Raw genomic sequence first — 24,064 nt, 5'->3', positions numbered from 1 at the left:
TGTATACCAGTGCTTCACAGCTGTCACAATGTTGAGATGTTTGGCAGAACTTCTGTTTGATGAGCTGTTATCTACTCCTTGAGTTGTTTTGGATATCTGTGTTTAGTCGAGAGCGCGCAAGTCCAAAATAAATGGAATGTGCCAATCCTGTAGCTGACACTGGACAGGTGATCGCTGGCAGTTTCCTATGGAACCGCTAAATGATAATCTATTTCTTTCATAGTCATAGTCATAGTCCTACTTTATTGATCCCGGGAGAAATTGGTTTTCGTTACAGTTGCACCATTTCCCCGGGATCAATAAAGTATGACTATGAAAGGAATAGATTATCATTTAGCGGTTCCATAGGAAACTGCCAGCGATCACCTGTCCAGTGTCAGCTACAGTGTTTGCTTATACTATAGAGCGAGAGAGCAATGCAGCATGGGCACGGGGTCTCGGCTCAGTTATTCCCTACCGACCACATTGCCTGCTGCTTCTCCATTTCTTACATTCAGTCCTTATCCCTCTAAGTCCCTCCCCTCCCTGTACATAACCAAGTGCTTCTTAAATGATACTTTTGCACCTTCTTCAGCCACTTCCTCTGGCAGCTTGTTCCATATACTCACCACCCTCTGTGTGGAAAAACTTGCCCCTCAGATTCCTTTTAAATCTTTCCCTTCATGCCCTAGTTTTAGTGTCCCCTACCCTGGAGCAAAGATTGTTTCCACCCACTTTATCTATGCCTCTAATAAGCCTTTCTCTAAGGTTGTCCCACATTCTCTTATGTTCCGAGGAACTGAGACCTAGCCTTGACAATCTTGCCCTATAATTCATACTCTGGAGTTCTGGCTACATCCTCTCAAATCCTTTCTGCTCTCTGTAGTTTAACCACATCCTTTCTGTAACAAGGTGGCCAAAACTGTACATAGCACTCCAATGCATTCAGTGAATTGCTTATGGCACTGGTTTGGGAATCCGTGAAGAGAGACCGAGGGAAGCGCTGTGGAGACCCAAGCAAAAGTTAGAAAGAAGTAAGTGAGGAGTTAGTCAAATGCAAAGGATACAAAGATTACTAGATTCTAAAAGAACAATGAGTTTAAGGGCACTCTTTATCAATGCCTGTAGTGCTCAAAACAAGGTCAGTGAACTTGTGGCACAGGTCAGTACAACTGGGTGTGATTTAGTGGCTGTTACAGAAACGTGGGTGCAGGATGCGGGTGATTGGGAATAAATATCTGCGTGATCAGATTATAAGGAAGGATGGGTAGGAAGGTAAGGGAGAGGGGCTAGCACTAGTTAAGGATGAGAGCATGGTGAAAGCAAGAGATTGTATAATATCTAAAGAGTGTTGATTCCATCTGGGAAGAATATAAAAATAGTCAAAGGAAAAAAATCACTAGTGTAAGTTGTCCCTAGGTTACTAAATATTATAGCACAGGTGATAAAACAAGAAATATCTGATGCATGTAAGGATGGAATGGCAGTTGTCATGGGGGACTTTAACTTGCACATAGATTGGCCAAATCAAAATGGTCAAGAAACTCTCAAAGGGGACTTCAGAGAATGTATCCATGATAGTTTTATTAAATAACATGTTACTGAGTCTATAAGGGAGTATGCTATCTTAGATCCGATCTTGTGCCAAGGGACAAGTAAAATTAACCATCTGGTAGTTAGAGATCCTCTTGGAATGGTGGTCGCAGGATGATTGAATTTCTCAAACAAATAGCTGGTACAACAGTTCCACCTAAGACTAGTGTATTATGCGTAAACAAGGGAGACTACAACGGGATGAGGGAGAAGCTGGCTAACATAGACTGGGAACACGGGCTCCATGGTGGGACAGTTAAGGAGCGATGGAAGACTTCCAAAGAAATTTTTCACTGCTCAACAAAAGTTAAAAGCATAGGCAGTAAAAGTGGGGAGATCCAGCCTTTAATAACTAGGGAAACAAAGGAAGTATCAAGCTCAAAGTACATGCATAAAAACTCACCCAAAAATACCAGGAAACTAGAAGCTTGGGAAAATTGAAAAAGCAGAAAGGAAACACTAAGCAAGGAGTAAAAAATGGAAGGTGGATTGAGAGTAAACAGATGGTAAAGGTTTTTATATAAAGCAGAAAAATATGGTTAAAGTAAACAATAGTTCCCATGGAAGATGAGAAATGGTATTGATATTGGGAAATACAGAAATCGCCAAGGCTTTGATGCACTATGTTAGATCATAATCAGACCGTAAGATATAGGAGCAGAATTAGGCCCTTTGGTCCATGAAGTCTGCTCCACCATTCAATCATGAATTTTTCATGGATTTTTCAACATTTGCCACTTTCTTGCCTGTTCTCCTAATCTGTCCAAGTCCTTCTGCAGCTTACCTGTTTCCTCAACACTACCTGCCGGTCCACCAATCTTTGTATCATCTGCAAACTTGGCAACAAAGCCATCTATTCCATCATCTAAATCATTGATATACAGCATAAAAAGAAGTGGTTCCAACACCAACCCCTGCGGAACACCATTAGTCACTGGCAGCCACCCAGAAAAGGATCCTTATATTCCCATTTGCTGCCTCTTACCATTCAGCCAATGCTCTAACCATGTCAGTAACTTTCCTGTAATACTTAACTTGGTAAGCAGCCTCATGAGTGACAGCTTGATAAAGGCCTTCTGAAAGTCCAAATATACAACATCCACTGCATCCCCTTTATCTATCCTACTTGTAATCTCCTCAAAGAATTCCAACAGGTTTATCAGGCAAGTTTTTCCCTGAAGGAAACCATGCTGACTTTGTCCTGTGTCACCAAATATTCCTTAACATCATCCTTAACAATTGACTCCAACATCTTCCCAATCACTGATGTCAGGCTAATTGGTCTATTGATTTTCTTTCTGCTGCTTTCCTCCTTTCTTAAAGAGTGGAGTGACATTTGCAATTTTCCAGTCCTCTGGCACCATACCAGTGTCCAATGATTTTTGGAAGACATTTACTAATGCCTCCACAATCTCTACTGCTACCTCTTTCAGAACCCGAGGGTGCAGTACATCTGACCCTTAGGTCTTTCAGCTTTTTGACCACCTTCTCCCTTGTAATATTAACTGCACTCACATCTCTTCCCTTGCATCCTTCAACATCTGGCACACTGCTAGTGTCTTCCACAGTGAAGGCTGATGCAAAATACTAACTTAGTTTATTTGCCATCTCCTTGCCCCCCGTTGTTATTTCTCCAGCCTAAGTTAATAATAAGACTTTTTGTGATAATTTCCCAAAATTCTCCAGACTCTGGGCAGATCCCAGCTGGCTGGAAGACAGCAAATATTGCACCATTTAAAAAAATTGATGTAAGCTGAAGATGGGTAACTAAGACCAGTTAGTTTAATGTCTGTAGTTAGGAATATTCTCAAATCATTAAAGAAGAAATAGGGAGACATCTGGATGGAAATGATTCAATGAGGTAGACACAGCAGGAAGATGCTGGAAATCCAAGCAAGGTGGTAGGTGATAGGTGAAACTGGGAGAGGGAGAGGGGGAGGGGTGAAGTAAAGACCTGAGAAGCTAATAGGTGAAAGAGATGAAGGCTGGAGAAGGGAGAATCTGATAGGAGAGGGTAAAAGACCATGGGAGAAAGGGAGGGGGGAGGAGCACCAGAGAGAGGTGATGGCAGGTGGTGAGGCAAGAGAGGGAAACGAGAATGGTGGGGATGGGAGCAATTAATGGAAGTTTGAGAATCGATGTTTATGCCACCATGGATTCAGGAATGGCAGGTCCTGTCTCACAAAGATATTGAAGTCTTTGAGAATAAAATAAGTGCAGTAGGTAGAAAGGAACAGGTCATGTTTTATACTTGGATTTCAAGAAGGTGTTTGATACTGTGATGCATAAGAGACATCCATGAAATAAGGATGCATTGATTTGGGGGTTATGTATTGGCATGGATAGAAGATTAGTTAACCAATAGAAGGCAGAGAGTTGGAATAAATGTTTTTTTTTCTCTAGCTGGCAATCAGAGAGGAGAGCTGCAAAAGTGTTCACAATATACTTACGATATATCACAATATATGCAAGATCATCCACTTAGGAAGGATAAGTAGAACAAATTATTTAAATGATGCAACATGCATCAAATTATTGCAGCATGCTTTTGTGCAGAGGGACTTGTGTAGTGTGTAAATTGAAAGAGGCTGGTTTAGATGTGCAACTAGTTATCAAGGAGGCAAGTGGAATAGAAGCATAGAAAACCTACTGCACAATACAGGCCCTTCGGCCCACAAAGCTGTGCTGAACATAGCCTTACCATAGAAATTACCATAGAGGGTTACCCATAGCCCTCTATTTTTCTAAGTTCCATGTACTTGTCCAGGAGTCTCTTAAAAGACCCTATCGTATCCACCTCCACCACCGCTGCCGGCAGCCCATTCCACACACTCACACTCTGTACGTAAAAAAAAAACAACTTACCCCTGACATCTCTGTACCTACTTCCAAGCACCCTAAAACTATGCCCTCTCATGCTAGCCATTTCAGCCCTGGGAAAAAGCCTCTGACTATCCACACAATCAATGCCTCTCATCATCTTATACACCTCTATCAGGTCACCGCTCATCCTCTGTCACTCCAAGGAAAGAAGGCCGAGTTCACTCAACCTATTCTCATAAGGCATGCTCCCCAATCCAGGCAACATCCTTGTAAATCTCCTCTGCACCCTTTCTATGGTTTCCACATCCTTCTTGTAGTGAGGCAACCAGAGCTGAGCACAGTACTCCAAGTGGGGTTTGACCAGGGTCCTATATAGCTGTGACATTACCTCTGGGCTCCTAAACTCAATCCCACGATTGATGAAGGCCAATGCACCGTTTGCTTTCTTAACCACAGAGTCAACCTGCGCAGCAGCTTTGAGTGTCCTATGGACTTGGGCCCCAGGATCCCTCTGATCCTCCACACTGCCAAGAGTCTTACCGTTAGTACTATATCCTGCCATCATATTTGACCTACCAAAATGAACCATCTCACACTTATCTGGGTTGAACTCCATCTGCCACTTCTCAGCTCAGTTTTGCATCCTATTGATATTGGCCTTAATTGCTAGAGCAATTAAATTTTAGAGCAGGGAGGATATGCTGCAAATGTAGACAGTACTGGTGAGGCTGCACCTGAACTAGTGAGTGCAGTTCTGGTCCTTACTTAAGATAAGCCAGACTAACTCTAGAGGTGGTGTAGGGGAGGTTCAAGGAAGAGGAGATTAGCCTGTGAGGAGAGATTGAGTTGCTTGGGATTGTACCTACTGAAATTTAGAAGAATGAGACCGGATCTTGTAGAAACGTATAAAATTATGAAAGGGACATATAAGATGAAGGCAGGAAAGTTATTTTGAATGGTAGATGAGACTAGAAATGAAGGGTATGACTTCAGGATTCAAGGTAGTAAACTTAGGGCAGAGGTGAGGCGGAACTGTTTATCCCAGAGAGTTATATTTCTGCTGAATTCTCTGCCAGGAAACAGTAGAAGCTATCTCATTAAGATTGAATAGGTTAGTAATTTATTCCCTGGAGTGTAGGAGAATGAGGGGAGATTTAACAGAAGTGTACAAAATTATGAAGGTCACGAAGGCAGCAGACTTTTCCGCTGAAGTTGGTTGAGACTAGAGTTAGAGGTCATAAGTTGAGGGTAAAAGCTGGAATATTTAAGGAGAACCTGAGGAGACATCTCTTTACTCAGAGGGTGGTGCAAGTATGTGATAAGGGTGCCAGCAGAAATGGTGGAAGTGGGTTCAATTTCAACGCTTACAAATTGTTTGGGTAAGTACAAGGATGGGAAGGGTGCGCAGGGCTATTTTCCTGGTGCACGTCAATGGGGCTGAAAAACATTTTGGCCAAGGGGCCTGTTTCTATGCTGTAGTTCTCTGGGACTCTATGACACAATTGTGTCATAATAGGTCCATGAAGGGTGACGAGGAAAAGTCTGGTAAGTGGAGCTGAGTTCATGGTCAGATCAGCCACGATTTTAATAAATATTAGAGCAGGCCTAACAGGCCAGATGGTTTAATCCCGCTCCTGTATCATATGTTTTTCTTGTGTAATTAGGACACACAAGAGTTTAATTATATGATTCAGTTAAGTAATTGAGGTGCTTATAGTGTGATGGAGAACAGTATTATTTACAGCATGTCCACCATTTACAGCATGGAAGAATGAATGTTTATTGTACTCTGTGTATTGAATTCTCCATGTCACTGTAATTACTTGTACAAAACGTTCAGCATGCTTTGGGCTAAGATCACTCTAGAGCTGGTACTTTAGTACAGAGCAGAAATTGATTATCTGCGGCACAAAGAACTATGTAATCTGTTGCTAGTGCATGAGAAATATTCACTTTTTTCACTTTCTTGCAGTGATCCGTATGCTAAAGTGACTCTGTACGATCCAGTAAAAGGAGAACTCAACAGTCTCCAAACCAAAACCATAAAGAAGGTGAGTGGGTGCAAAATGTGATAGAAACCATAGAAAAACTACAGCACAGAAACAGGCCTTTTGGTCCTTCTTGACTGTGCCAAACTATTTTCTGCCTAGTCCCACTGACCTGCACACGGACCATATCCCTCCATACACCTCCCATCCATGTATCTGTCCAATTTATTCCTAAATGTTAAAAATGAACCAGCATTTACCACCTCGTCTGGCAGCTCATTCCATACTCCCACCACTCTCTGTGTGAAGAAGCCCCCACTATTGTTCCCTTTAAACTTTTCCCCCCTCACCCTTAACCCATGTCCTCTGGTTTTTTTCTCCTCTTGCCTCAGTGAAAGAAGCCTGCTTGCATTCACTCTATCTATACCCATCATAATTTTATATACCTCTATCAAATCTCCCCTCATTCCTCTACGCTCCGGGGAATAAAGTCCTAACCTATTCAACCTTCCTCTGTAACTGAGTTTCTCAAGTCCCGGCGACATCCTTGTAAACCTTCTACACTCTTTCAACCTTATTAATATCCTTCCTGTAATTTGGTGACCAAAACTGAACACAATACTCCAGATTCGGCCTCACCAATGCCTTATACAACCTCATCATAACACTCCAGCTCTTATACTCAATACTTTGATTAATAAAGGCCAATGTATCAAAAGCTCTCTTTACGACCCTATCTACCTGCGACGCCACTTTTAGGAAATTTTGTATTTGTATTCCCAGATCCCTCTGTTCTAATGCGCTCCTCAGTGCCTTACCATTTACCCTGTATATTCTACCTAAAGTTTAAACTCGCTACCAAAAAATGATAGTACTACTAAAATTAGCTGAGTATGCATCTGATAATGTTGCCCAGTGGATCAAACACTTAAGGACAGTTGTCCACTGTTCTGGTGTATACTGTATGTGCAGAATGTCTTTACGCATGTGCAAAATAAAGATATAACATGCTTAAAGTGCCTATTGAAGTGAGGGTGATCCATAATCTTTCCTGGACTTTGATTTCCCAAAAGTTATCTGACTGTTTAAGATGCGTCGAAGTTCCTCGCTCAAGATGGGGGAGGTTTGTCAGATTCCTCATTACTGATCAGCATCCCAAAATTTTTGATCTGTTACTCTAGATGTTTGTGGATCAACAACCTGTTTGAGGAAATTAGCACACTGAATAGCATCAGTGGGAGGAAAGGAAAGGACCTCAGTGATGTTGCAGTCCATTAAGGATGAGGTTTTGAGGTACTTTGAGGCACATGATAAAATAGGCAAAAGTCAGCATGGTTCCTTAAGAGGAAATTTTGCCTGACAGATCTGTTGGAATTCTTTGAGAAAATAACAAGCAGGCAAGACTAAGGAGAGTTAGTGGATGTTGTTTACTTGGAATTTCAGAAGACCTTTGACAAGGTGCCACATTTGACCTGCTTAACATGCTAAGAGCCCTTAGTATTACAGAAAAGGTACTAGCATGAATAGAAGTTTAGCTGACTGGTAGGAGGTAAAGAGTGGGAATAAAGGAAGCCTTCTCTGGTTTGCTGCTGTTGACTAGTGATGGTCTGCAGGGGTCAGTGTTAGAACTACTTCTTTTCACATTATATATCAATGATTTAGGTGATGGAATTCGTGGCTTTGTGGCTGAGTTTACAAAAGATATGAAGATGGGAGGAGGGGCAGGACTGCAGAAGCACTTAAACTGGAAGAATGAGCAAAGAAGTGGCAGATGGAATAGAGTGTAGGGAAGTGTATGGTAGAAGGAATAAAGGTGTAGTCAATTTCTAAATGGGGAGAAAACTCAAAAAGCTGAGTTGCAAAGGGATTTGGGAGTCCTTGTGTAGATACCTTAAAGGTTAACTTGCAGGTTGAGTCAGTGGTAAGGAAGGCAAATGCAATGTTAGCATTCATTTTTCCAGAATAGGATTAGAATATAAGAACAAGGATATGATGCTGTGGCTCATAAACCAATAGACAAACCGTACTTGGAGAATTGTGAGCAGTTTTGGACCCCATATCTAAGAAAAGATGTGCTGGCATTGGAGAGGGTCCAGAAGAGGTTCATGTGAATGATTTCTGGTTAACTATGAGGAAAATTTGATGCTCTGGGCCTGTACTCACTGGAGTTCAGAAGAATGAGGGGGAATCTCGTTGAAACTTATCCAATATTGAAAGGCCTGAGTAGAGTGGATGTGGGGAAATGTTTCCTATAGTGGATGAGGCTACGACCAGAGGGCTCAGCCTGAGAATAGTGGGATGTCCAGAGATGTGGAGGAACTTCACAGAGGATGGTGAATTTGTGTAATTCATTGCCACAGGTCAAGTTATTGAGTATATTTAACATGGAGGTCGATAGGTTCTTAAATAGTCAGCGCATCGAAGGTTATGGAGAGATGGCAGGAGAATGGGATTGAGGGGTATAATAAATCAGCCATGACGGAATGGCAGAGCAGGCTCAATGGGCCAAATGCCTAATTCTACTCCTATGCCTTATGGTCTAATAAAATTCTATGTGTAAAAGACTAGTTTTCATGAGTCCTGGTCTGACTGAGCTTGAAGTTTAGCAGTTTAATGATTCATTGAGAACATGTTTAGTTTTTTTGAACAGCTGCTGAAAACTTAGTCAATAAAGTGAATGTATTAATGTTTCCATCATTAACAATGTTTGCAAGAAAGCATTACATTCACTTTGTGAACATAAGGGAAGGTACTTGACTAAAAATTTTTGATTATTGGAAATTAATGATTGTTTTGTATATTTTTATTTTATATTTGTGTATACTTGCCTGTTTCATTTTTCCCTAAATTTTCCTGTGAGCACATTACAATGGTAACGGTCTACACAAACTATACACAAACCATGGTATAATTTATCTTTTCATGACATAACTCATTTTAACACCTCCCAGCTTGGATAGAGGAACTCCAACAACTAATCTGCAGTCCAATTGACCATGGGACTTTACTATTGAATATGAACTGAAATGATAGGAAAATAAGATTCAATTTCTTGAAAAATTTGGAAAATAATGTGCTATTAACTAGAACAGGCTCTGACTTTGGGTATGATGATTACCTGAAACTGAAGAAAATGATTATTTCCTGGTTATAATAAAGCAGTAGTTCGCAACCTTTCTCTGCTTATATCCCACTTCTGACTTTTACTTACCTCTGGTCCCCACCCTCTATAGCCTCTGTTCGTTGTCAATGTTTATTTTGGTCAACTGTACTAATCATTCTAATATACAGTCAATATTTATGCATTTAATGGGTTATAGATATTATATGTTAAGTATAATGTTACAGGTGCATATAAAAAAAACTAATTCTGGGGTGGACTTCCGGGTCATCAAGGGAATGGCGGCATAAGGAAAAGGTTCTTCAACAAAAAAGAAGGTAAACTGCCCCAAAATCGAATTTAGACAAATACTTAGTATTGCTAACTATATTAATAAAAGGGGCAAGGATGATGTCTAAGAACAAGATTAAAAAGTCCGCTCCGAAGGCTGATAAACACAAAGAGATACAGCAAGGCGGCGGGCCTAGCTCCCCCACGGCAAGCCAGGACGGAGAGAATGAGGGGGAATCGGTGACTCTGTCTTTGATTCTCGAAGAGATTTGCAAGTTCCGACAAGATAACAGCAAACAGCTGGAAGATATTAAAGGAGAAATAGTAAAAACTAACTCGCGGATAGATGAAGCCGAAGCGAGGATTGTTGGAATTGAAGAGAAGCTACAAAATGCCGAGGAAGTGATAGCAGAAATGCTGAAGCTGCAAGACCATCTCCAGTGGAAACTAATAGATCAAGAAGGCCGCTTGAGAAGGGAAAATGTGAGGATCTACGGAGTTCCTGAAGGAACTGAAGGTAAACCCGGGTTAATGATTCCCTTCGTGGAGAAGTTGCTTAGAGAGAACCTTGATATACCGGCCGCAAAAGACCTACAGATAGAAAGGGTTCACCGCACGTTGGCACCACAGCCTCCGGCAGGCACCCAGCCCAGATCGATTCTGGTCAGATTTCTCAGTTACAGAACGAAGGAACAGGTGCTTAAACGGGCATGGCAAAAGAAAGGTTTCATGTGGAGCAACTGTAAAATCAGTTTAGACCACGATTACGCACCGGGGATCCTTGCCAGATGGAAGGAATATGCGGAAACACGGAGGGTCCTGAAGGAAAACAACATCAGATTCCAGACCCTGTATCCAGCTCGGCTGAGAGTCTTTTACGACGAAGGGACAAAAACTTACTCTACAGTGGAGGAGGCAACGTTGGACCTGGCGGACCGGTGACTACCTATTAAAGTTATCACCCAACCGGAGTCGCTACTGGAGAGGATTCAACAGAAGTCGTGGCAGTTAGTGGGGTGAGGACGCTCCACTCGAACCAGAGTGTCAAACTACAAGGAAAAGCTGCAAATATTCAGACGCGAATGTACAGAGAACACAGATTAATTAAGAGAAATGACTGAAAAGAGCAATTCGGACTTAAAGGTAAAATGAAAGCTGGTATCTGAAAATAAACTAGGTGGAATAACTTGAATGATAGCAATATGGTCAAGACATAAATAGGAGAAAATTCTCTATGATTATTCAAACTGCCGAGGGCCCTCTAACACAGGGTGAAGATAGAGGTTATCCCTCTGAACTGAGGCGGGTCGGTGCTCAGGCCTCACTGTGGGAAGTCGGGAAAAATTTTCAAATGTTATACGTTCAAAAATGTCTAGGGTGTGGTTATATATTTTGGTTTACTGTTGAGAAGGGATTGCTTACTGTTTGGTTAGAAAAGGAGAGTTTTTTTCTACCAGAGAAAAATGCAAACTGAATTGGTAAAAATAATTTCCTATAATGTTAATGGGGTTTTGAATACAATTAAAAGAAATAAGATTATGTCTAAATTGAAAAAAGAGAGGGCACAAATAGCTTTCCTCCAGGAAACACACATGAGCCAATCTGAACATGGAAAATTAAAAAGAATGGGCTTTAAGCATGTATTTTATTCATCATATAAATTGAGTCACAAAAGAGGGGTAGCTACTTTAATATCAAGTACTCTTAAATATGAACATATCTCAGAGACTAAAGACAAAGATGGATGGTTTGTAAAAATTACAGGAAGAATAGATGGTACAGAAATAACATTGCTGAATGTTTATGCTCCTCCAGGTAGTGAATGGTCATTTTATAGACATATTTTTGACATAATGGTCAGTTCTCAACGGGTAGTAATTTGTGGAGGGGATTTTAATATTAGATTAAATCCTGTATTAGATTCTTCAAGAATAGTTACTCAGAATAAACTTCTGACTCGGAAAATGAATTTATTGATGGAGGAGTTGGGAGTTATAGATGTGTGGAGGGAATTACACCCCACTAGTAAAGATTATACACATGACTCTTTCCCTCATTCAGCCTATTCAAGGATAGACTATTTCTTTATCTTTAATACAGATAGACTCAGGATAAAAAACTGTAATATTGCAACAATTGATCTGTCGGATCATAGCCCAGTCTCTATGTCTCTAATACTGGAAAGGAAAATGAGGAAAACACTATGGAGGCTGAACTCACATATACTCAATAACCCAAAAAGTAATGGAGAGATTAAGGGGAGAAAATCAAAGAATATCTAGACCTTAATGACACGGGAGAAACATCACCAGTGATCTTATGGGATACATTGAAAGCTGTACTGAGAGGGAAAATTATTTCCATTACCACTCACATGAAAAAAATCAATGCACAAAAATTAGCAGACCTTCAAGGGAAATTAAAACAACTTCAAGTTGTAGATAGCAACAAAAGTAATTCAAATCTAAAACAGGAAATTAGGAAATTGCAAAGTGAAATTGACGATATTTATACAGTGGAAACTCAAAGAAATTTTCTTTACCTGAGACAAAAGAATTATGAAGTAGGAGGTAAATCAGCTAGATTATTAGCATATAAATTACGAAAACAACAAGCAGACAATACAATTCATAAGATAAAGAATCCAAAGACAAAGTTTGCGGAGAGTACAATAGGGAAAATTCAAGAGAGTTTTGAAACATATTATCGAGAGCTGTACTCCCAACCCCGGGCCCCCAATGAGCCCTATATAGACAGTTTATTGAATTCTTTAGATCTACCTAAATTTACAGATTTACAAAATGAAAGTTTATTAGAACCAGTAACTGCCAAAGAACTGAACGTGGCCATCTCTAGGTTAAAGGCTGGAAAGTCCCCTGGTTCAGATGGGTTTACCTCAGAGTGGTACAAATCCCTGAAGTCACAGTTAGCCCCATTACTACTTAACACCTTTAATTGGATCTTGCAGAGAGGAGAAACTCCACCTTCCTGGAGAGAAGCGATTATTTCAGTTATTCCTAAAGAGGGTAAAGATAAACTAGAATGTGGCAATTATCGGCCAATTAGTGTTCTTAATTTAGATTACAAACTATTTACATCTATATTAGCGCGCAGATTGGAAAAGCTTTTACCTGGCCTAATCCATTTAGACCAGACTGGATTTATTCAACAAAGACAAACACAGGACAACATAAGGACAACTCTACACATATTAGAACAGGTTAATAAGAACGAGACAGAGACAATGGTAGTAGGATTAGATGCTGAGAAAGCTTTTGATTCGGTTAGTTGGGCATTCCTATACAGAGTGTTGGGAAGATTCGGCTTTCAAGAAAAGTTTACTAAAGTAATACAGACTCCTATATGACAGCCCTACAGCCCGAATTGAGATAAATGGGGACCTCTCTGACTCTTTCATCTTAGAGAGAGGCACTAGACAGGGATGCCCAATTTCTCCTCTCCTTTTTGCGCTATATATTGAACCGCTTGCCCAACTAATAAGACAGAGCGAAATCGTAAAGGGTATCAAGGTGGCAGGGATTGAACAGAAAGTGGCGTTATTCGCAGATGATGTTTTGGTTTATCTGGGTGAACCAGAAAAATCATTTATAGGATTGTTTACACTGTTGGATGACTTTGGGAAAATATCAGGTTATAAAATAAATGTAAAGAAAACGCAGGTTATGTCCCTAAGTTATACACCATCCAAAAAATTGCAGGATAGATACGATCTTAAGTGGGAAGCTAAATCATTAAAATATTTAGGAATAACCCTGCCGAAGGATCTTTCAACGCTGTCACAGGTAAATTATGGGCCATCAATCTCAGAGATAAAAGCAGATATGCATAGATGGAATCTTATCCCCTTTTTAAGTTTAAATTCAAGGATAAATACTATAAAAATGAATATTCTTCCTCGGTTACTGTACCTTTTCTGTACTTTACCTGTGGAGGTGGATGATAATCAATTCAGGGAATGGGACAAATGGATTTCCCGCTTCATTTGGCAAGGAAAGAAACCTAGAATTTGATATAACACATTACAGTTAGGGAAAGAAGGAGGAGATATGGTTCTTCCTTGCCTGAGAAATTATTTTTATGCCTCACAGATAACCCCTCTATTATATTGGTGTAATAGGGAATATAAGGCTAGATGGAAGGAAATAGAATTTGGATTAGTTGACAGTTTTCCTCTATAGGCCTCAATAGCTGACAAAGGATTGATGGCCCAATTGGAAAAATTTAGAAACAGCTGGATAAATCTTACATTAAAAGTATGGCAGAAGGTGATTAATTCGTGTGGAATTAATAACATGTTAAAACTCTTCAGATGGTGTGCATATGATACCGAATCCCTTCCCAACAGAGGAGATAAAAGATTTAAATTATGGATAAAGAAAGGTCTTACAACCTACCTCTCATTTATAGATAAAAGAGTATTACAAAGTTTCCAAATCCTGCAGGACAAACATGGCCTGGAACACAATGACTTTTTTAGGTACCTTCAAGTACGACACTAGGTTAACCAGAGTTGTAGATATACAGACCTATCAACAGTAGAATTAGAATTTTTCAAGATCCTGAATTCGGCTTGCAGTTCAATACCTAGTAAATCAGTTTCTCGATTATATAATGCACTCTCCCATGCTAAAAATGTAAACACATTGTATATGAAAGAGAAGTGGGAGAAAAAAGCGGGGTTAGTACTTTCAGAGGAGGCTTGGGGGAAAATATGCAGCTTTCAGTGGTCCTCGACTAATTCTTTGACTTGGAGAGAACACTGTTGGAAAAATATTATAAGATACTTCAAGACCCCATATCAGGAAAAATATAAAGATACAAATGTGACGTGTTGGAGAAGGTGCGGCTCCAAGGAGGCAAATCATTTTCATATTTTCTGGGATTGCCCTAAATTAAGTATATATTGGGAAAGTATTCATAGAACATTAGTTAAGGTACTTAGGTCCCAGATACCTCTGAACTTTGAGACGCTCTATTTGGGGCATGTATTGTTTCTTGAACAGAAGGAAGATATAAAGTTGCTGCAGGCCCTCTTAGCGGCAAGTAAGAAATCAATCACTAGAAAGTGGCTAAATCCAATACCACCTACATTAGAAGATTGGTACAAAATTATCTTGGAAATGTTTAAAATGGAAAAGTTGACTTACTCCCTGAGAATTCAAAAAGAAAAATTTTATCAAATCTGGAATAAATGGATCGAATATATAACCCCAATGCGAGCAGACTTTAGATGACTCTCCTAATGATTTATACTGCTCTTCTCATCAACACAGTAATATTGCTAACGTAAGCACCCCTAGTCTAAATGTTTACTGTTATTGTTTTCTTTTGGAAAATAGAGAATTAATACAAGTAAAGGAAAAGATTTGGGAAAGGGATAAAAAATGATAAAATTAAGTAAATAAGTACATAGGGATTGGATAATTATGTCTGGGGGCAGGAGCAAGCATGAACAAGTTAGGATATAAACACCTATAATGGTTGTTACATAGGCTTACATACAACATTTTGGACCAAAGAAATAGTCCAGAAGAGATTTATGGAAACTATTGTTACTACGTTTCTTAACAACTAATACCATTACTTAGCCTAATAGATTAGAATTACCACTGTACATAATTATCTATTTAAGTGTCTAATTTCCTTTTATATCATCTCAATGTGTTCTTAAGAATGTATAAATAATTATAGTTTTATACATACAAAAAAATGGAAAAGATTGTAAGTGTGGAAAAAGTACATGATACTTGTGAATTCCTTATCCAAATAAAAATAAAATAAAAAAAACTATTTCTAAGCTCTGAATTGGATATTTAGTTACAGTATATCTAATATTCTTCCAACCAGTAATGAACAAGCGCAATGTATTTTATTTTGGGTATTTAGTGAAATCCTTGTGACTGATGCAAGCTGGTGAGTTTTTGAGTATCTGGTTGCAACTTGGTTAAAGATAATCAAAGATCACCTCTTTTCACAACATCAAGATGGTTACAGACTTTTGATAGCAGGTGACAAGCTTGACTAAAACCATATTCAATTAGATAAGAGGTGGGAAATGCAATTGAAAGCAATTAGATTTCTTTGAGCTGGGGAAACTTATTTTGAATATCATTAGTTATAAAGAAATTTTGCCTGCTCTGTTTGAATTTTGCTTGAGTTGTTTTATCATTCTGCAGCTCAATAAGACATCTTTGCAATGTGGTGCCAGTATTGTTCCTATTCACTCCAAATGGATCCATCACCCAATCTGAATTATGCATCTCCAGCAGATCTCTGAACCGAAATTCCATATCAGTGTGGAGCTGTTTCAAATGATCAAGATATACAATTAGATCATTATCTTACAATTCTATTTTAAGAGTCCTACTGTCCTGATTGAAAGGCTACAGAACATAGGCCATTGTACTCCCTCTACGACTGAATCCTCAACTTCATAACTGGAAGTCCGAAATCTGTGCAGATTGGAAATAACATCTTCACAGAGTGTGTGCTTAGCCCATTGCTCTATTCTCTATATACCCATGACTGTGTGGCTAGGCACAACTCAGATGCCATCTATAAATTTGCTGATGATACAACCATTGTTGGCAGAATTTCAGCTGGTGACGAAAGGGTGTACAGGAGTGAGATATACCAAACTAGCTGAGTGGTGTTACAACAACAACTTTCTATTCAAAGTCAACAAAACCAAACAGCTGATTGTGGACTTCAGGAAGGGTAAGACGAGGGAACAAACCAATCTTCCTAGAGGAATCAGAAGTGGAGAGAGTGAGCAGTTTCAAGTTCCAAGGTGTCAATATCTCTGAGGATCTAACCTGGATGCAACATATTGATGCAGCTATAAAGAAGGGAAGACAGTGGCAACATTTCAATCAGAGATTGAGAAGATTTGGTTTGTCAACTAAAACATTAAACATTTCAACAATATAGCATGGACAGCATTCTTATTATCTCTTATGGGGGACCCCTGCACAAGATTGAAGAAATTTGCAGAAACATAAAATTAGTCAGCTCCATCATGGATACTAACCTCTAGAGGAACTTAGGAAGGTGGTGGCCATCATTGTGGACCCCCACCTCTCAGGACATGCCCTTTTTTTCATTGTTGCAATTGAGAAGGTACACACTCAACAATTCAGGAACGGTTTCTTAACCTCTGCCACCCGATTTCTAAATGGACATTGAGCTCATGAACACCACCTCACTTCCTTTTCATCTGCTTTTTTTGTACTACTAATTTTAACTTAACTGTTTAATAGGTGCATATTGTACCTATTGTAATTCATTTTTGCTCTATATTTACTTAAAGCCTTTTCCATGTACTGCTGCTGTAAAGTTAATGAATTTCATGACACGTGCTGGTGATATTAAATCTGATTCTGATGGTAACTGCATAAACTCACAATGTCCAATACTGCTGCTAAAAAGTTTGACTTTTCCAAGGGAAGTGGCAATAGCCTTTCTTGCATGATGTGAGATTGCAGGTTTTTTTCCTTGTATCAGTTTGTTTAATAAATTCAGTTTTTCAAATATATCTGACGGGTAAAATATATCAGACTTAGCAGTGGCAAATTGTTCACCAAGCTGCTTATCACCTAGAAGTGCTATGATACTATCCCAAAGTGCAACAAAGCGATGAAGACAATTACCTTATGATAACCATCGGACCTCTGTATCAACAGGAATTCTGCAGATGCTGGAAATTCAAGCAACACACATAAAAGTTGCTGGTGAACGCAGCAGGCCAGGCAGCATCTCTAGGAAGACCTCTTCCTAGAGATGCTGCCTGGCCTGCTGCGTTCACCAGCAACTTTTATGTGTGGACCTCTGAATCATCTTTGTTTTCCCCGCAAAGTTCTTGAAAAGGACTATCTTGGAGTGCTTTTGATTTGATAACGTTGACAGCCATTATTACAGCAGCAAGGTGTCATGCAAATGTCCTCCCAAATTTTTTGCAACCAAAAGTTGATGCTGGATGGCACAGTGTGTGCAAAAAATGTCAGGCACATGATTATTTAAATGAGCAATGAATCCTCGTTCTTCCTATCATCAAAGCACCGCCATCTTTTGCAAAAGCCATTAAATTTTCCAGTGGAATTTTGTTTTCCAAGAAATAGGACTCGATTTCTTCAAAAAAAGTAGTTTCACCTTTCACATCTGTCTTAAGCTTTTGGCAAAAATCATTTCCTCACTGGCCTGATCATCATTCAAAAACCTAACATACAGTTGCAAGAAAAAGTTTGTGAATGCTACCTGTTTTTCTGAATCAATTACTTATAAAATGTGGTGTGATCTTCATCTAAGTCACAGTAATAGACTAAACACAATCTTCCTCAACTATTAACACACAAACAATTGTACTACTTCTCATCAGTACTGAGTACTCCACTTACAATCACAGTCTGGATTCAAGAAAGTATGTGAACCTCTGGGGTAATACCTTCTACAAAAGTGATTTAGAGTCAGGTGTTCCAATCAATGAGACGAAAGTGGACATGTGGGTTGTAGAGGTGCTCTGCCCTATAAAAAAGACACACGAAATCGGGTTACTTTCAGAGCCTGCTCTTCTCCAGAAAGGTCTGTTTATGTGCGCCATGCCTTGATTAATTCAGTTTTCAGAGGTCCTTAGAAGAAGAATTGTAGAGAAGCATGAAGCTGGAAAAGCCTACAAAAGCATTTCTAAAGATCTGAGTGTTCAACAGTCCACAGAAAGAGAAATTGTCTACAAATGGTGGAAACTCAGTACTGTTGCTACTCCCCTTTGGAGATGGCATCCTGCAAAGATTACACCAAGAGCACATTGTGCAATGTTGAAGGAGGTGAAAAAGAACCCAAGGGTAACAGCAAAAGACCTGCAGAAATCTCTACAACTTGCTAAAGTCTCTGTTCATGTGTCCACTATATGAAAAACACTGAACAAGAATAGTATTCGTGGAAGGATACCACGGAAGGATTCAGTGCTCCCCAAAAAACAAAAATGCTGCACGTCTCAAGTTTGCAAAAGGCCACCTGGATGTTCCACAACACTTCCAGGACAATGTTCTGTGGACAGATGAGGCAGAAGTTGAACTTTTTGGCAGAGATGCACACTGCTATGTTTGGAGGAAAAAAGGCACTACACACTAACATCAAAACCTCATCCCAACTCTGAAGCATGGTGGAAGGAGCATCATGGCTTGTGGCTGCTTTGCTGCCTCAGGGTCTGGATAGCTTGCAATCATTGAGGGAACAATGAATTCAAAATTGTATCAAGACATTTTACAGGAGAATGTCTCCTGCAATGCGGAGCATTGCCTGAAGCTTAATAGATGTTGGATGATGCAACAAGACAATGATCCGAAACACAAGAGTAAATCAACATAGAATGGTTTAAAAAGAAGAAAACTCGTGCTTTGGAATGGCGGAGTCAGAGTCCTAACATTAGCATAATTGAAATGCTGTGGCACGACCTGAAGAGGGCTGTTCATGCAAGGTATCGCAGAAATATTGATAAACTGGAACAGTTTTGCATGGAGGAACAGTCTAAAATTCCTCCTTGCTATTGTGTAAGTCTGATCACAACTACAGGAAATGTTTGGTGAAGGTTATTGCTGATAAAGAAGGTTCTACCAGTTATTAAATACAAGGGTTCATGTACTTTTCTTAGCCTGGACTGTGAATGATTAAGCGATGTGTTCAATAAAGACATGCGAAGTAAAATTATTTGTGTTTTATTAGTTTAGGCAGATTGTGTTTGTCTATTATTGTGACTCAGATGAAGGTTAAACCACATTTTATGAGTAATTAATGTAGAAAACCAGGAAATTGCAAAGGATTCACAAACTTTTTCTTGGAATTGTACATCATCAGAAGGATTTCAATATCATAATGTGCTTTCATCAATTTACAGATCAAACTTCTAAAACATGCAGTTGTGCAACTCATTGATTTTCCCCATACCTATGTCATGAAGCTGTTTATTGACTATAGCTGAGCACTTAACACCATCATTCCTCCAATTCTGATCAAAAACTGGACCTCTGTACCTCCCTCTGCAACTGGACCCTCAACTTCTTAACTGGAAGACCACTATCGGTGCAGATTGGAAATAACATCAACATCTCGCTGGCAATCAACATTGTCAATCCTCAGGGATATGTGCTTGGCCTACTGCTCTACCTCTATATCCACGACTTTGTGTCTAGGCACAGCTCAATTGCCATCTGTAAATTTACTGATGATACAACTATAGTTAGTAGAATTTCAGATGGTGACGAGAGGGTGTACAGGAGTGAGGTATATCAGCTGGTGACGAGTGGGCGTACAGGAGTGAGGTGTATCAGCTGGTGACGAGAGGGCGTACAGGAGTGAGGTGTATCAGCTGGTGACGAGAGGGCGTACAGGAGTGAGGTGTATCAGCTGGTTGAGTGATGTTGCAGCAACAACCTTGCACTGAACGTCAGTAAGATCAAAGAACTGATTGTGGACTTCAGGAAGGGTAAGATGAGGGAACTGACAGCAGTCCTCATAGAGGGATCAGAAGTGAGCAATTTCAAGATCTTGCATGTCAATATCTCTGAGGACCTAACATGGACCCAACGTATCAATTGAGCTATTAAGAAGGCATGACAGCAGCTACATTTCATTGGAAGTTTGAGATTTAGTATGTCTCCAAAAACACTTGCAAATTTCTGCAGATATACTGTGGAGAGCATTCTTACTGGCTGCATTACCATCTGGTGTGGGGAGAGGTGTTGGTGGGCTACTGCACAGCATTTGAAGTAAACTGCTGAGAGATGTAGAATAAGCCAGCTTCCATCATGGGTACTGTACTAGCCTCCATAGTTTCCAGGTCATCTTTAAGGAACAGTGCCTCAGAGATGTGGCGTCTATCATTAAGGACCTTCACCACCACCCAGGACATGCCCTGTTCTCATTGCAACCATGAGGTCGGAGGTACAGAAACCAGAAGACACACACTCAGCGATTCAGGAACAGCTTCTTCCTCTCTGCCATCGAATTCTGATAGGACATTGAATCCATGAACACTACCTCACTATTTTTTTAATTTTTAGTTTAGATTATGAGAATACTCACTCCTCCTTTTATTGTCATTTAGAAATGCATACATGCATTAAGAAATGATTCAATGTTTCTCCGGAGTGATATCACAGAAAACAGGACAAACCAAAGACTAACACTGACAGAACCACATAATTATAACATATAGTTACATCAGTGCAAAGCAATACCGTAATTTGATGAAGAACAGACCATGGGCACAGTAAAAAAAAAAGTCTCAAAGTCCTGAGGCGATCGACTCCCGAGTCCCTGACAGCAGGCGGCAAAAGGGAGAAACTCCCTGCCATAAACCTCCAGGCATCGTCAACTTGCGGATGCCTTGGAAGCAGCCGACCACAGCTGACACTGTCTGAAAACTTCGAGCTTCCGACCAGCCTCTCCGATACAGCCTGCTGAGCGCCATCCTCTGCCGAGCGCCTTCGACCTCTCCCTGGCTGCTGAAACACATAAAGCCGAGGATTTTGGGGCCTTCAGCTCCAGAGATTCCGGTTACCACACAGTAGCAGTGGCCCCAAAGTGGGCATTTCAGAAGTTTTCCAGATGTTCCTCCATGCTCTCACCTCTGTCTCCATCAAATCAGAATTGTGCACGATCCCCTACTTGAAAAAAATTCCTATTTTTTGCACTAGTTATTTAATTTAACTATTTAATATGTGTATATACTTACTGTAATTCAGTTTTTTTTTCTCTCTATCATGTATTCCATTGTACTGCTACTACAAAGTTAACAAATTTCACAATATGCCAGTGATATTAAATCTGATTCTGATTCCAAGTCATCAGAAATTTTATCAGTACGAATTGATACCGATGGGTTGATCAGGAGGATGGCTCGAATACAGAACCAGCTTCCTGCTTGCTGATTGACCCTCCTGCCCAGTCTCCCGTTTGTTTGGGATACTCATAACCAGTTTAATTAGATTACTAGAACACAGGCCATGCAAGGCTCTCCATGTTAATCCCCTTCTGATAAGGGTTTTGATTTGGAAAACGAGGCAACTTCTGACGAAGGGTCTTGGCCTGAAAGGTCGACTGTACGTCTTCCTAGAGATGCTGCCTGGCCTGCTGCGTTCACCAGCAACTTTGATGTGTGCAACTTCTGACAGTCTTTGAGTTGGAGTTAGATGCGGATCGTTCTCGATAAACAAGTAATTATCTATAACAAAGTGAGTTACAGCTGGTGGCAAACATGAGAAAATCTGCAGATGCTGGAAATCCAAAGCAACACACACACAAAATGCCGGAGGAACTCAGCAGGCCAGGCAGCATCTATGGAAAAGAGTAAACAGTCGATGTTTTGGGCCGTGACCCTTCGGTCTTGCTGACTGCAATTATTTTCCATAGATTCTGCCTGGCCTGCTGGGTTCCTCCAGCATTTTGTGTGTGTGCCTGTAGCTGGTGGAGCATGTTGCAGTGTATCCTGCTGGGTCATGCCCACCTGCTCACTGTGTCATCACTGATTTGGGGGCAGGTGTGGTGCGGGGCTCAGGTAGCAGGAGCAGAGATAACGACTGATGTGCCACCCCCAGCCCCCACCACCGGCCTGATACACACACCCGCTAAGCTGTTTGCTGCCTCATTTAGCTTATTTTTCCATTCATTTCATTTAGGGTTCTAATTAAATTACACACATTCATTTTTTTCTTATTTTGTATGATTTAGTAATATTTCATTAGAACAGTACCCATTCAGAAGCTCCTATGGCCCCCAGTTTCCTGGCCCCTGGGGGGAGAGTCACAATGAGAACCACTGTAATAAAGCACCATCAAGTTCCCTTAATCTGAAATGTTTCCTCTGTCCAAGGGTGCTGCTTGACCTTCCTGAATGCTTTTGACATTTTCTCTGACTTTTGGAAAGCACACTATTTTTATATTGTTTGGGAAATGCTGTGATTTTTTTTTTTGGAAAAGAAAATCATCATATTCACCTACCAAATGCTTTCTTCTTTCAGACTTTAGATCCCAAGTGGAATGAAGAATTTTATTTCAGAGTGAGTATATTTATTTGTTTCACTTTTGTAGATTAGAAATTTAAAACCTCAAAGAGCACACATTCTCTTTGCGTTGGAGAGAGCAGAAGGAAGATGCTTGTATGTAGGGAGGTTAAAGTTATTTACTTCAGATTGTTGGGTTGCTAGTCCATTAAATATGAAGGGTTACACTTGCAATCGATTACATGTCCACTGAGAGTTCTCGCAATTTTACCATAAAATGCTTTACCTGTTTATTTCTGCAGTGTCATACGTGCTTGTAGCCAGAAATCAAAACATCAGGTCCCCAGTCACAGCGTTGGATTATTTTTAACACTGTTGCTGAACAAGAATGTTGTCATAAACCAGTTGTTTGATGTTTCATTGTAATTTCTGCACTGTACATTACTCCAGTACTGAGTGCCGCCTGCTTCTGTCTAGCAGTATTTAATTATAGATTTCCAGGAGCAAAGCATTTCACATTTTCATTCTATTTGACCTCCCATTTTAGCCCTCATAATAAACTGAATTAAGTTAGGATTAAATTAATGATTATTAAACATACTGTTTTCAATGACTCCTGATTGATTACAATCAAAGAGAGGAAAGTTAATCCGAATCGCTTATTAACTTGCGATGCTGTTAACAGGTTCACCAATGGAGAAAACTAATGGAAACAGTAATATTGAAGGTAGTCTTGAAATCTGTTTTTTTTGATACTGGAGGCAATGAGCCCGTCAAGAAGCAAATAATACACTCCAAACTTAAAAATGTACAGAACTGTACATATGTCCTAGGTAGGTATATATAGCTAGAGTGCCTGAGACGTTTGCACAATACTGTATTTGTCAGCAGAGAGCGAGTTTGTAAGTCTGGCATGAGCAAAGGACGTTTGGAGTGGTGAGGGTGGAGTGTCGCAGGAGATTTGTGGGGCAGGTGGCAGAGAAGGAGTGCCAGGGGCAGGGGGTGGCCTGGCTGCAGACACACCCAGCCCTGAGACACCAGGCAAGGTCATTAGATTCCAAACAATTGGTTTATTGATCATTATAGAATGTCTCTCTGGTGCTTCCTGCTCTCTCCCCTCTCCCTTCATCTTTTCCCACCCATGGTTCCCCTCTTCCTGCCCCTTTCCCACTCTCAATCCACAATAGAGACCCATATCAGAATCAGGTTACACACACAAAATGCTGGTGGAACGCAGCAGACAAGGCAGCATCTCTAGGAAGAGGTACAGATGAC

General features: G+C 40.2%; 1 protein-coding gene across 1 annotated transcript in view; it reads left to right on the top strand.

The window, feature by feature from the left end:
• Positions 1 to 24,064, top strand: part of nedd4a (NEDD4 E3 ubiquitin protein ligase a) — a 242,825-nt gene that overhangs the window by 43,406 nt on the left and 175,355 nt on the right. Inside the window, exons 3-4 of the mRNA XM_063065708.1 lie at positions 6,368 to 6,446; positions 22,808 to 22,846. Of these exons, the coding sequence (XP_062921778.1) occupies positions 6,368 to 6,446; positions 22,808 to 22,846 (118 nt within the window). The remainder of the gene's footprint in view (positions 1 to 6,367; positions 6,447 to 22,807; positions 22,847 to 24,064) is intronic.

The sequence above is a fragment of the Mobula hypostoma genome, chromosome 13, assembly GCF_963921235.1.
Source record: "Mobula hypostoma chromosome 13, sMobHyp1.1, whole genome shotgun sequence".
In the NCBI taxonomy this organism is placed as follows: Eukaryota; Metazoa; Chordata; class Chondrichthyes; order Myliobatiformes; family Myliobatidae; genus Mobula; species Mobula hypostoma.
Note: the sequence above shows the minus strand (reverse complement) of the source record. Positions and strands in the feature narration are given on the sequence as shown.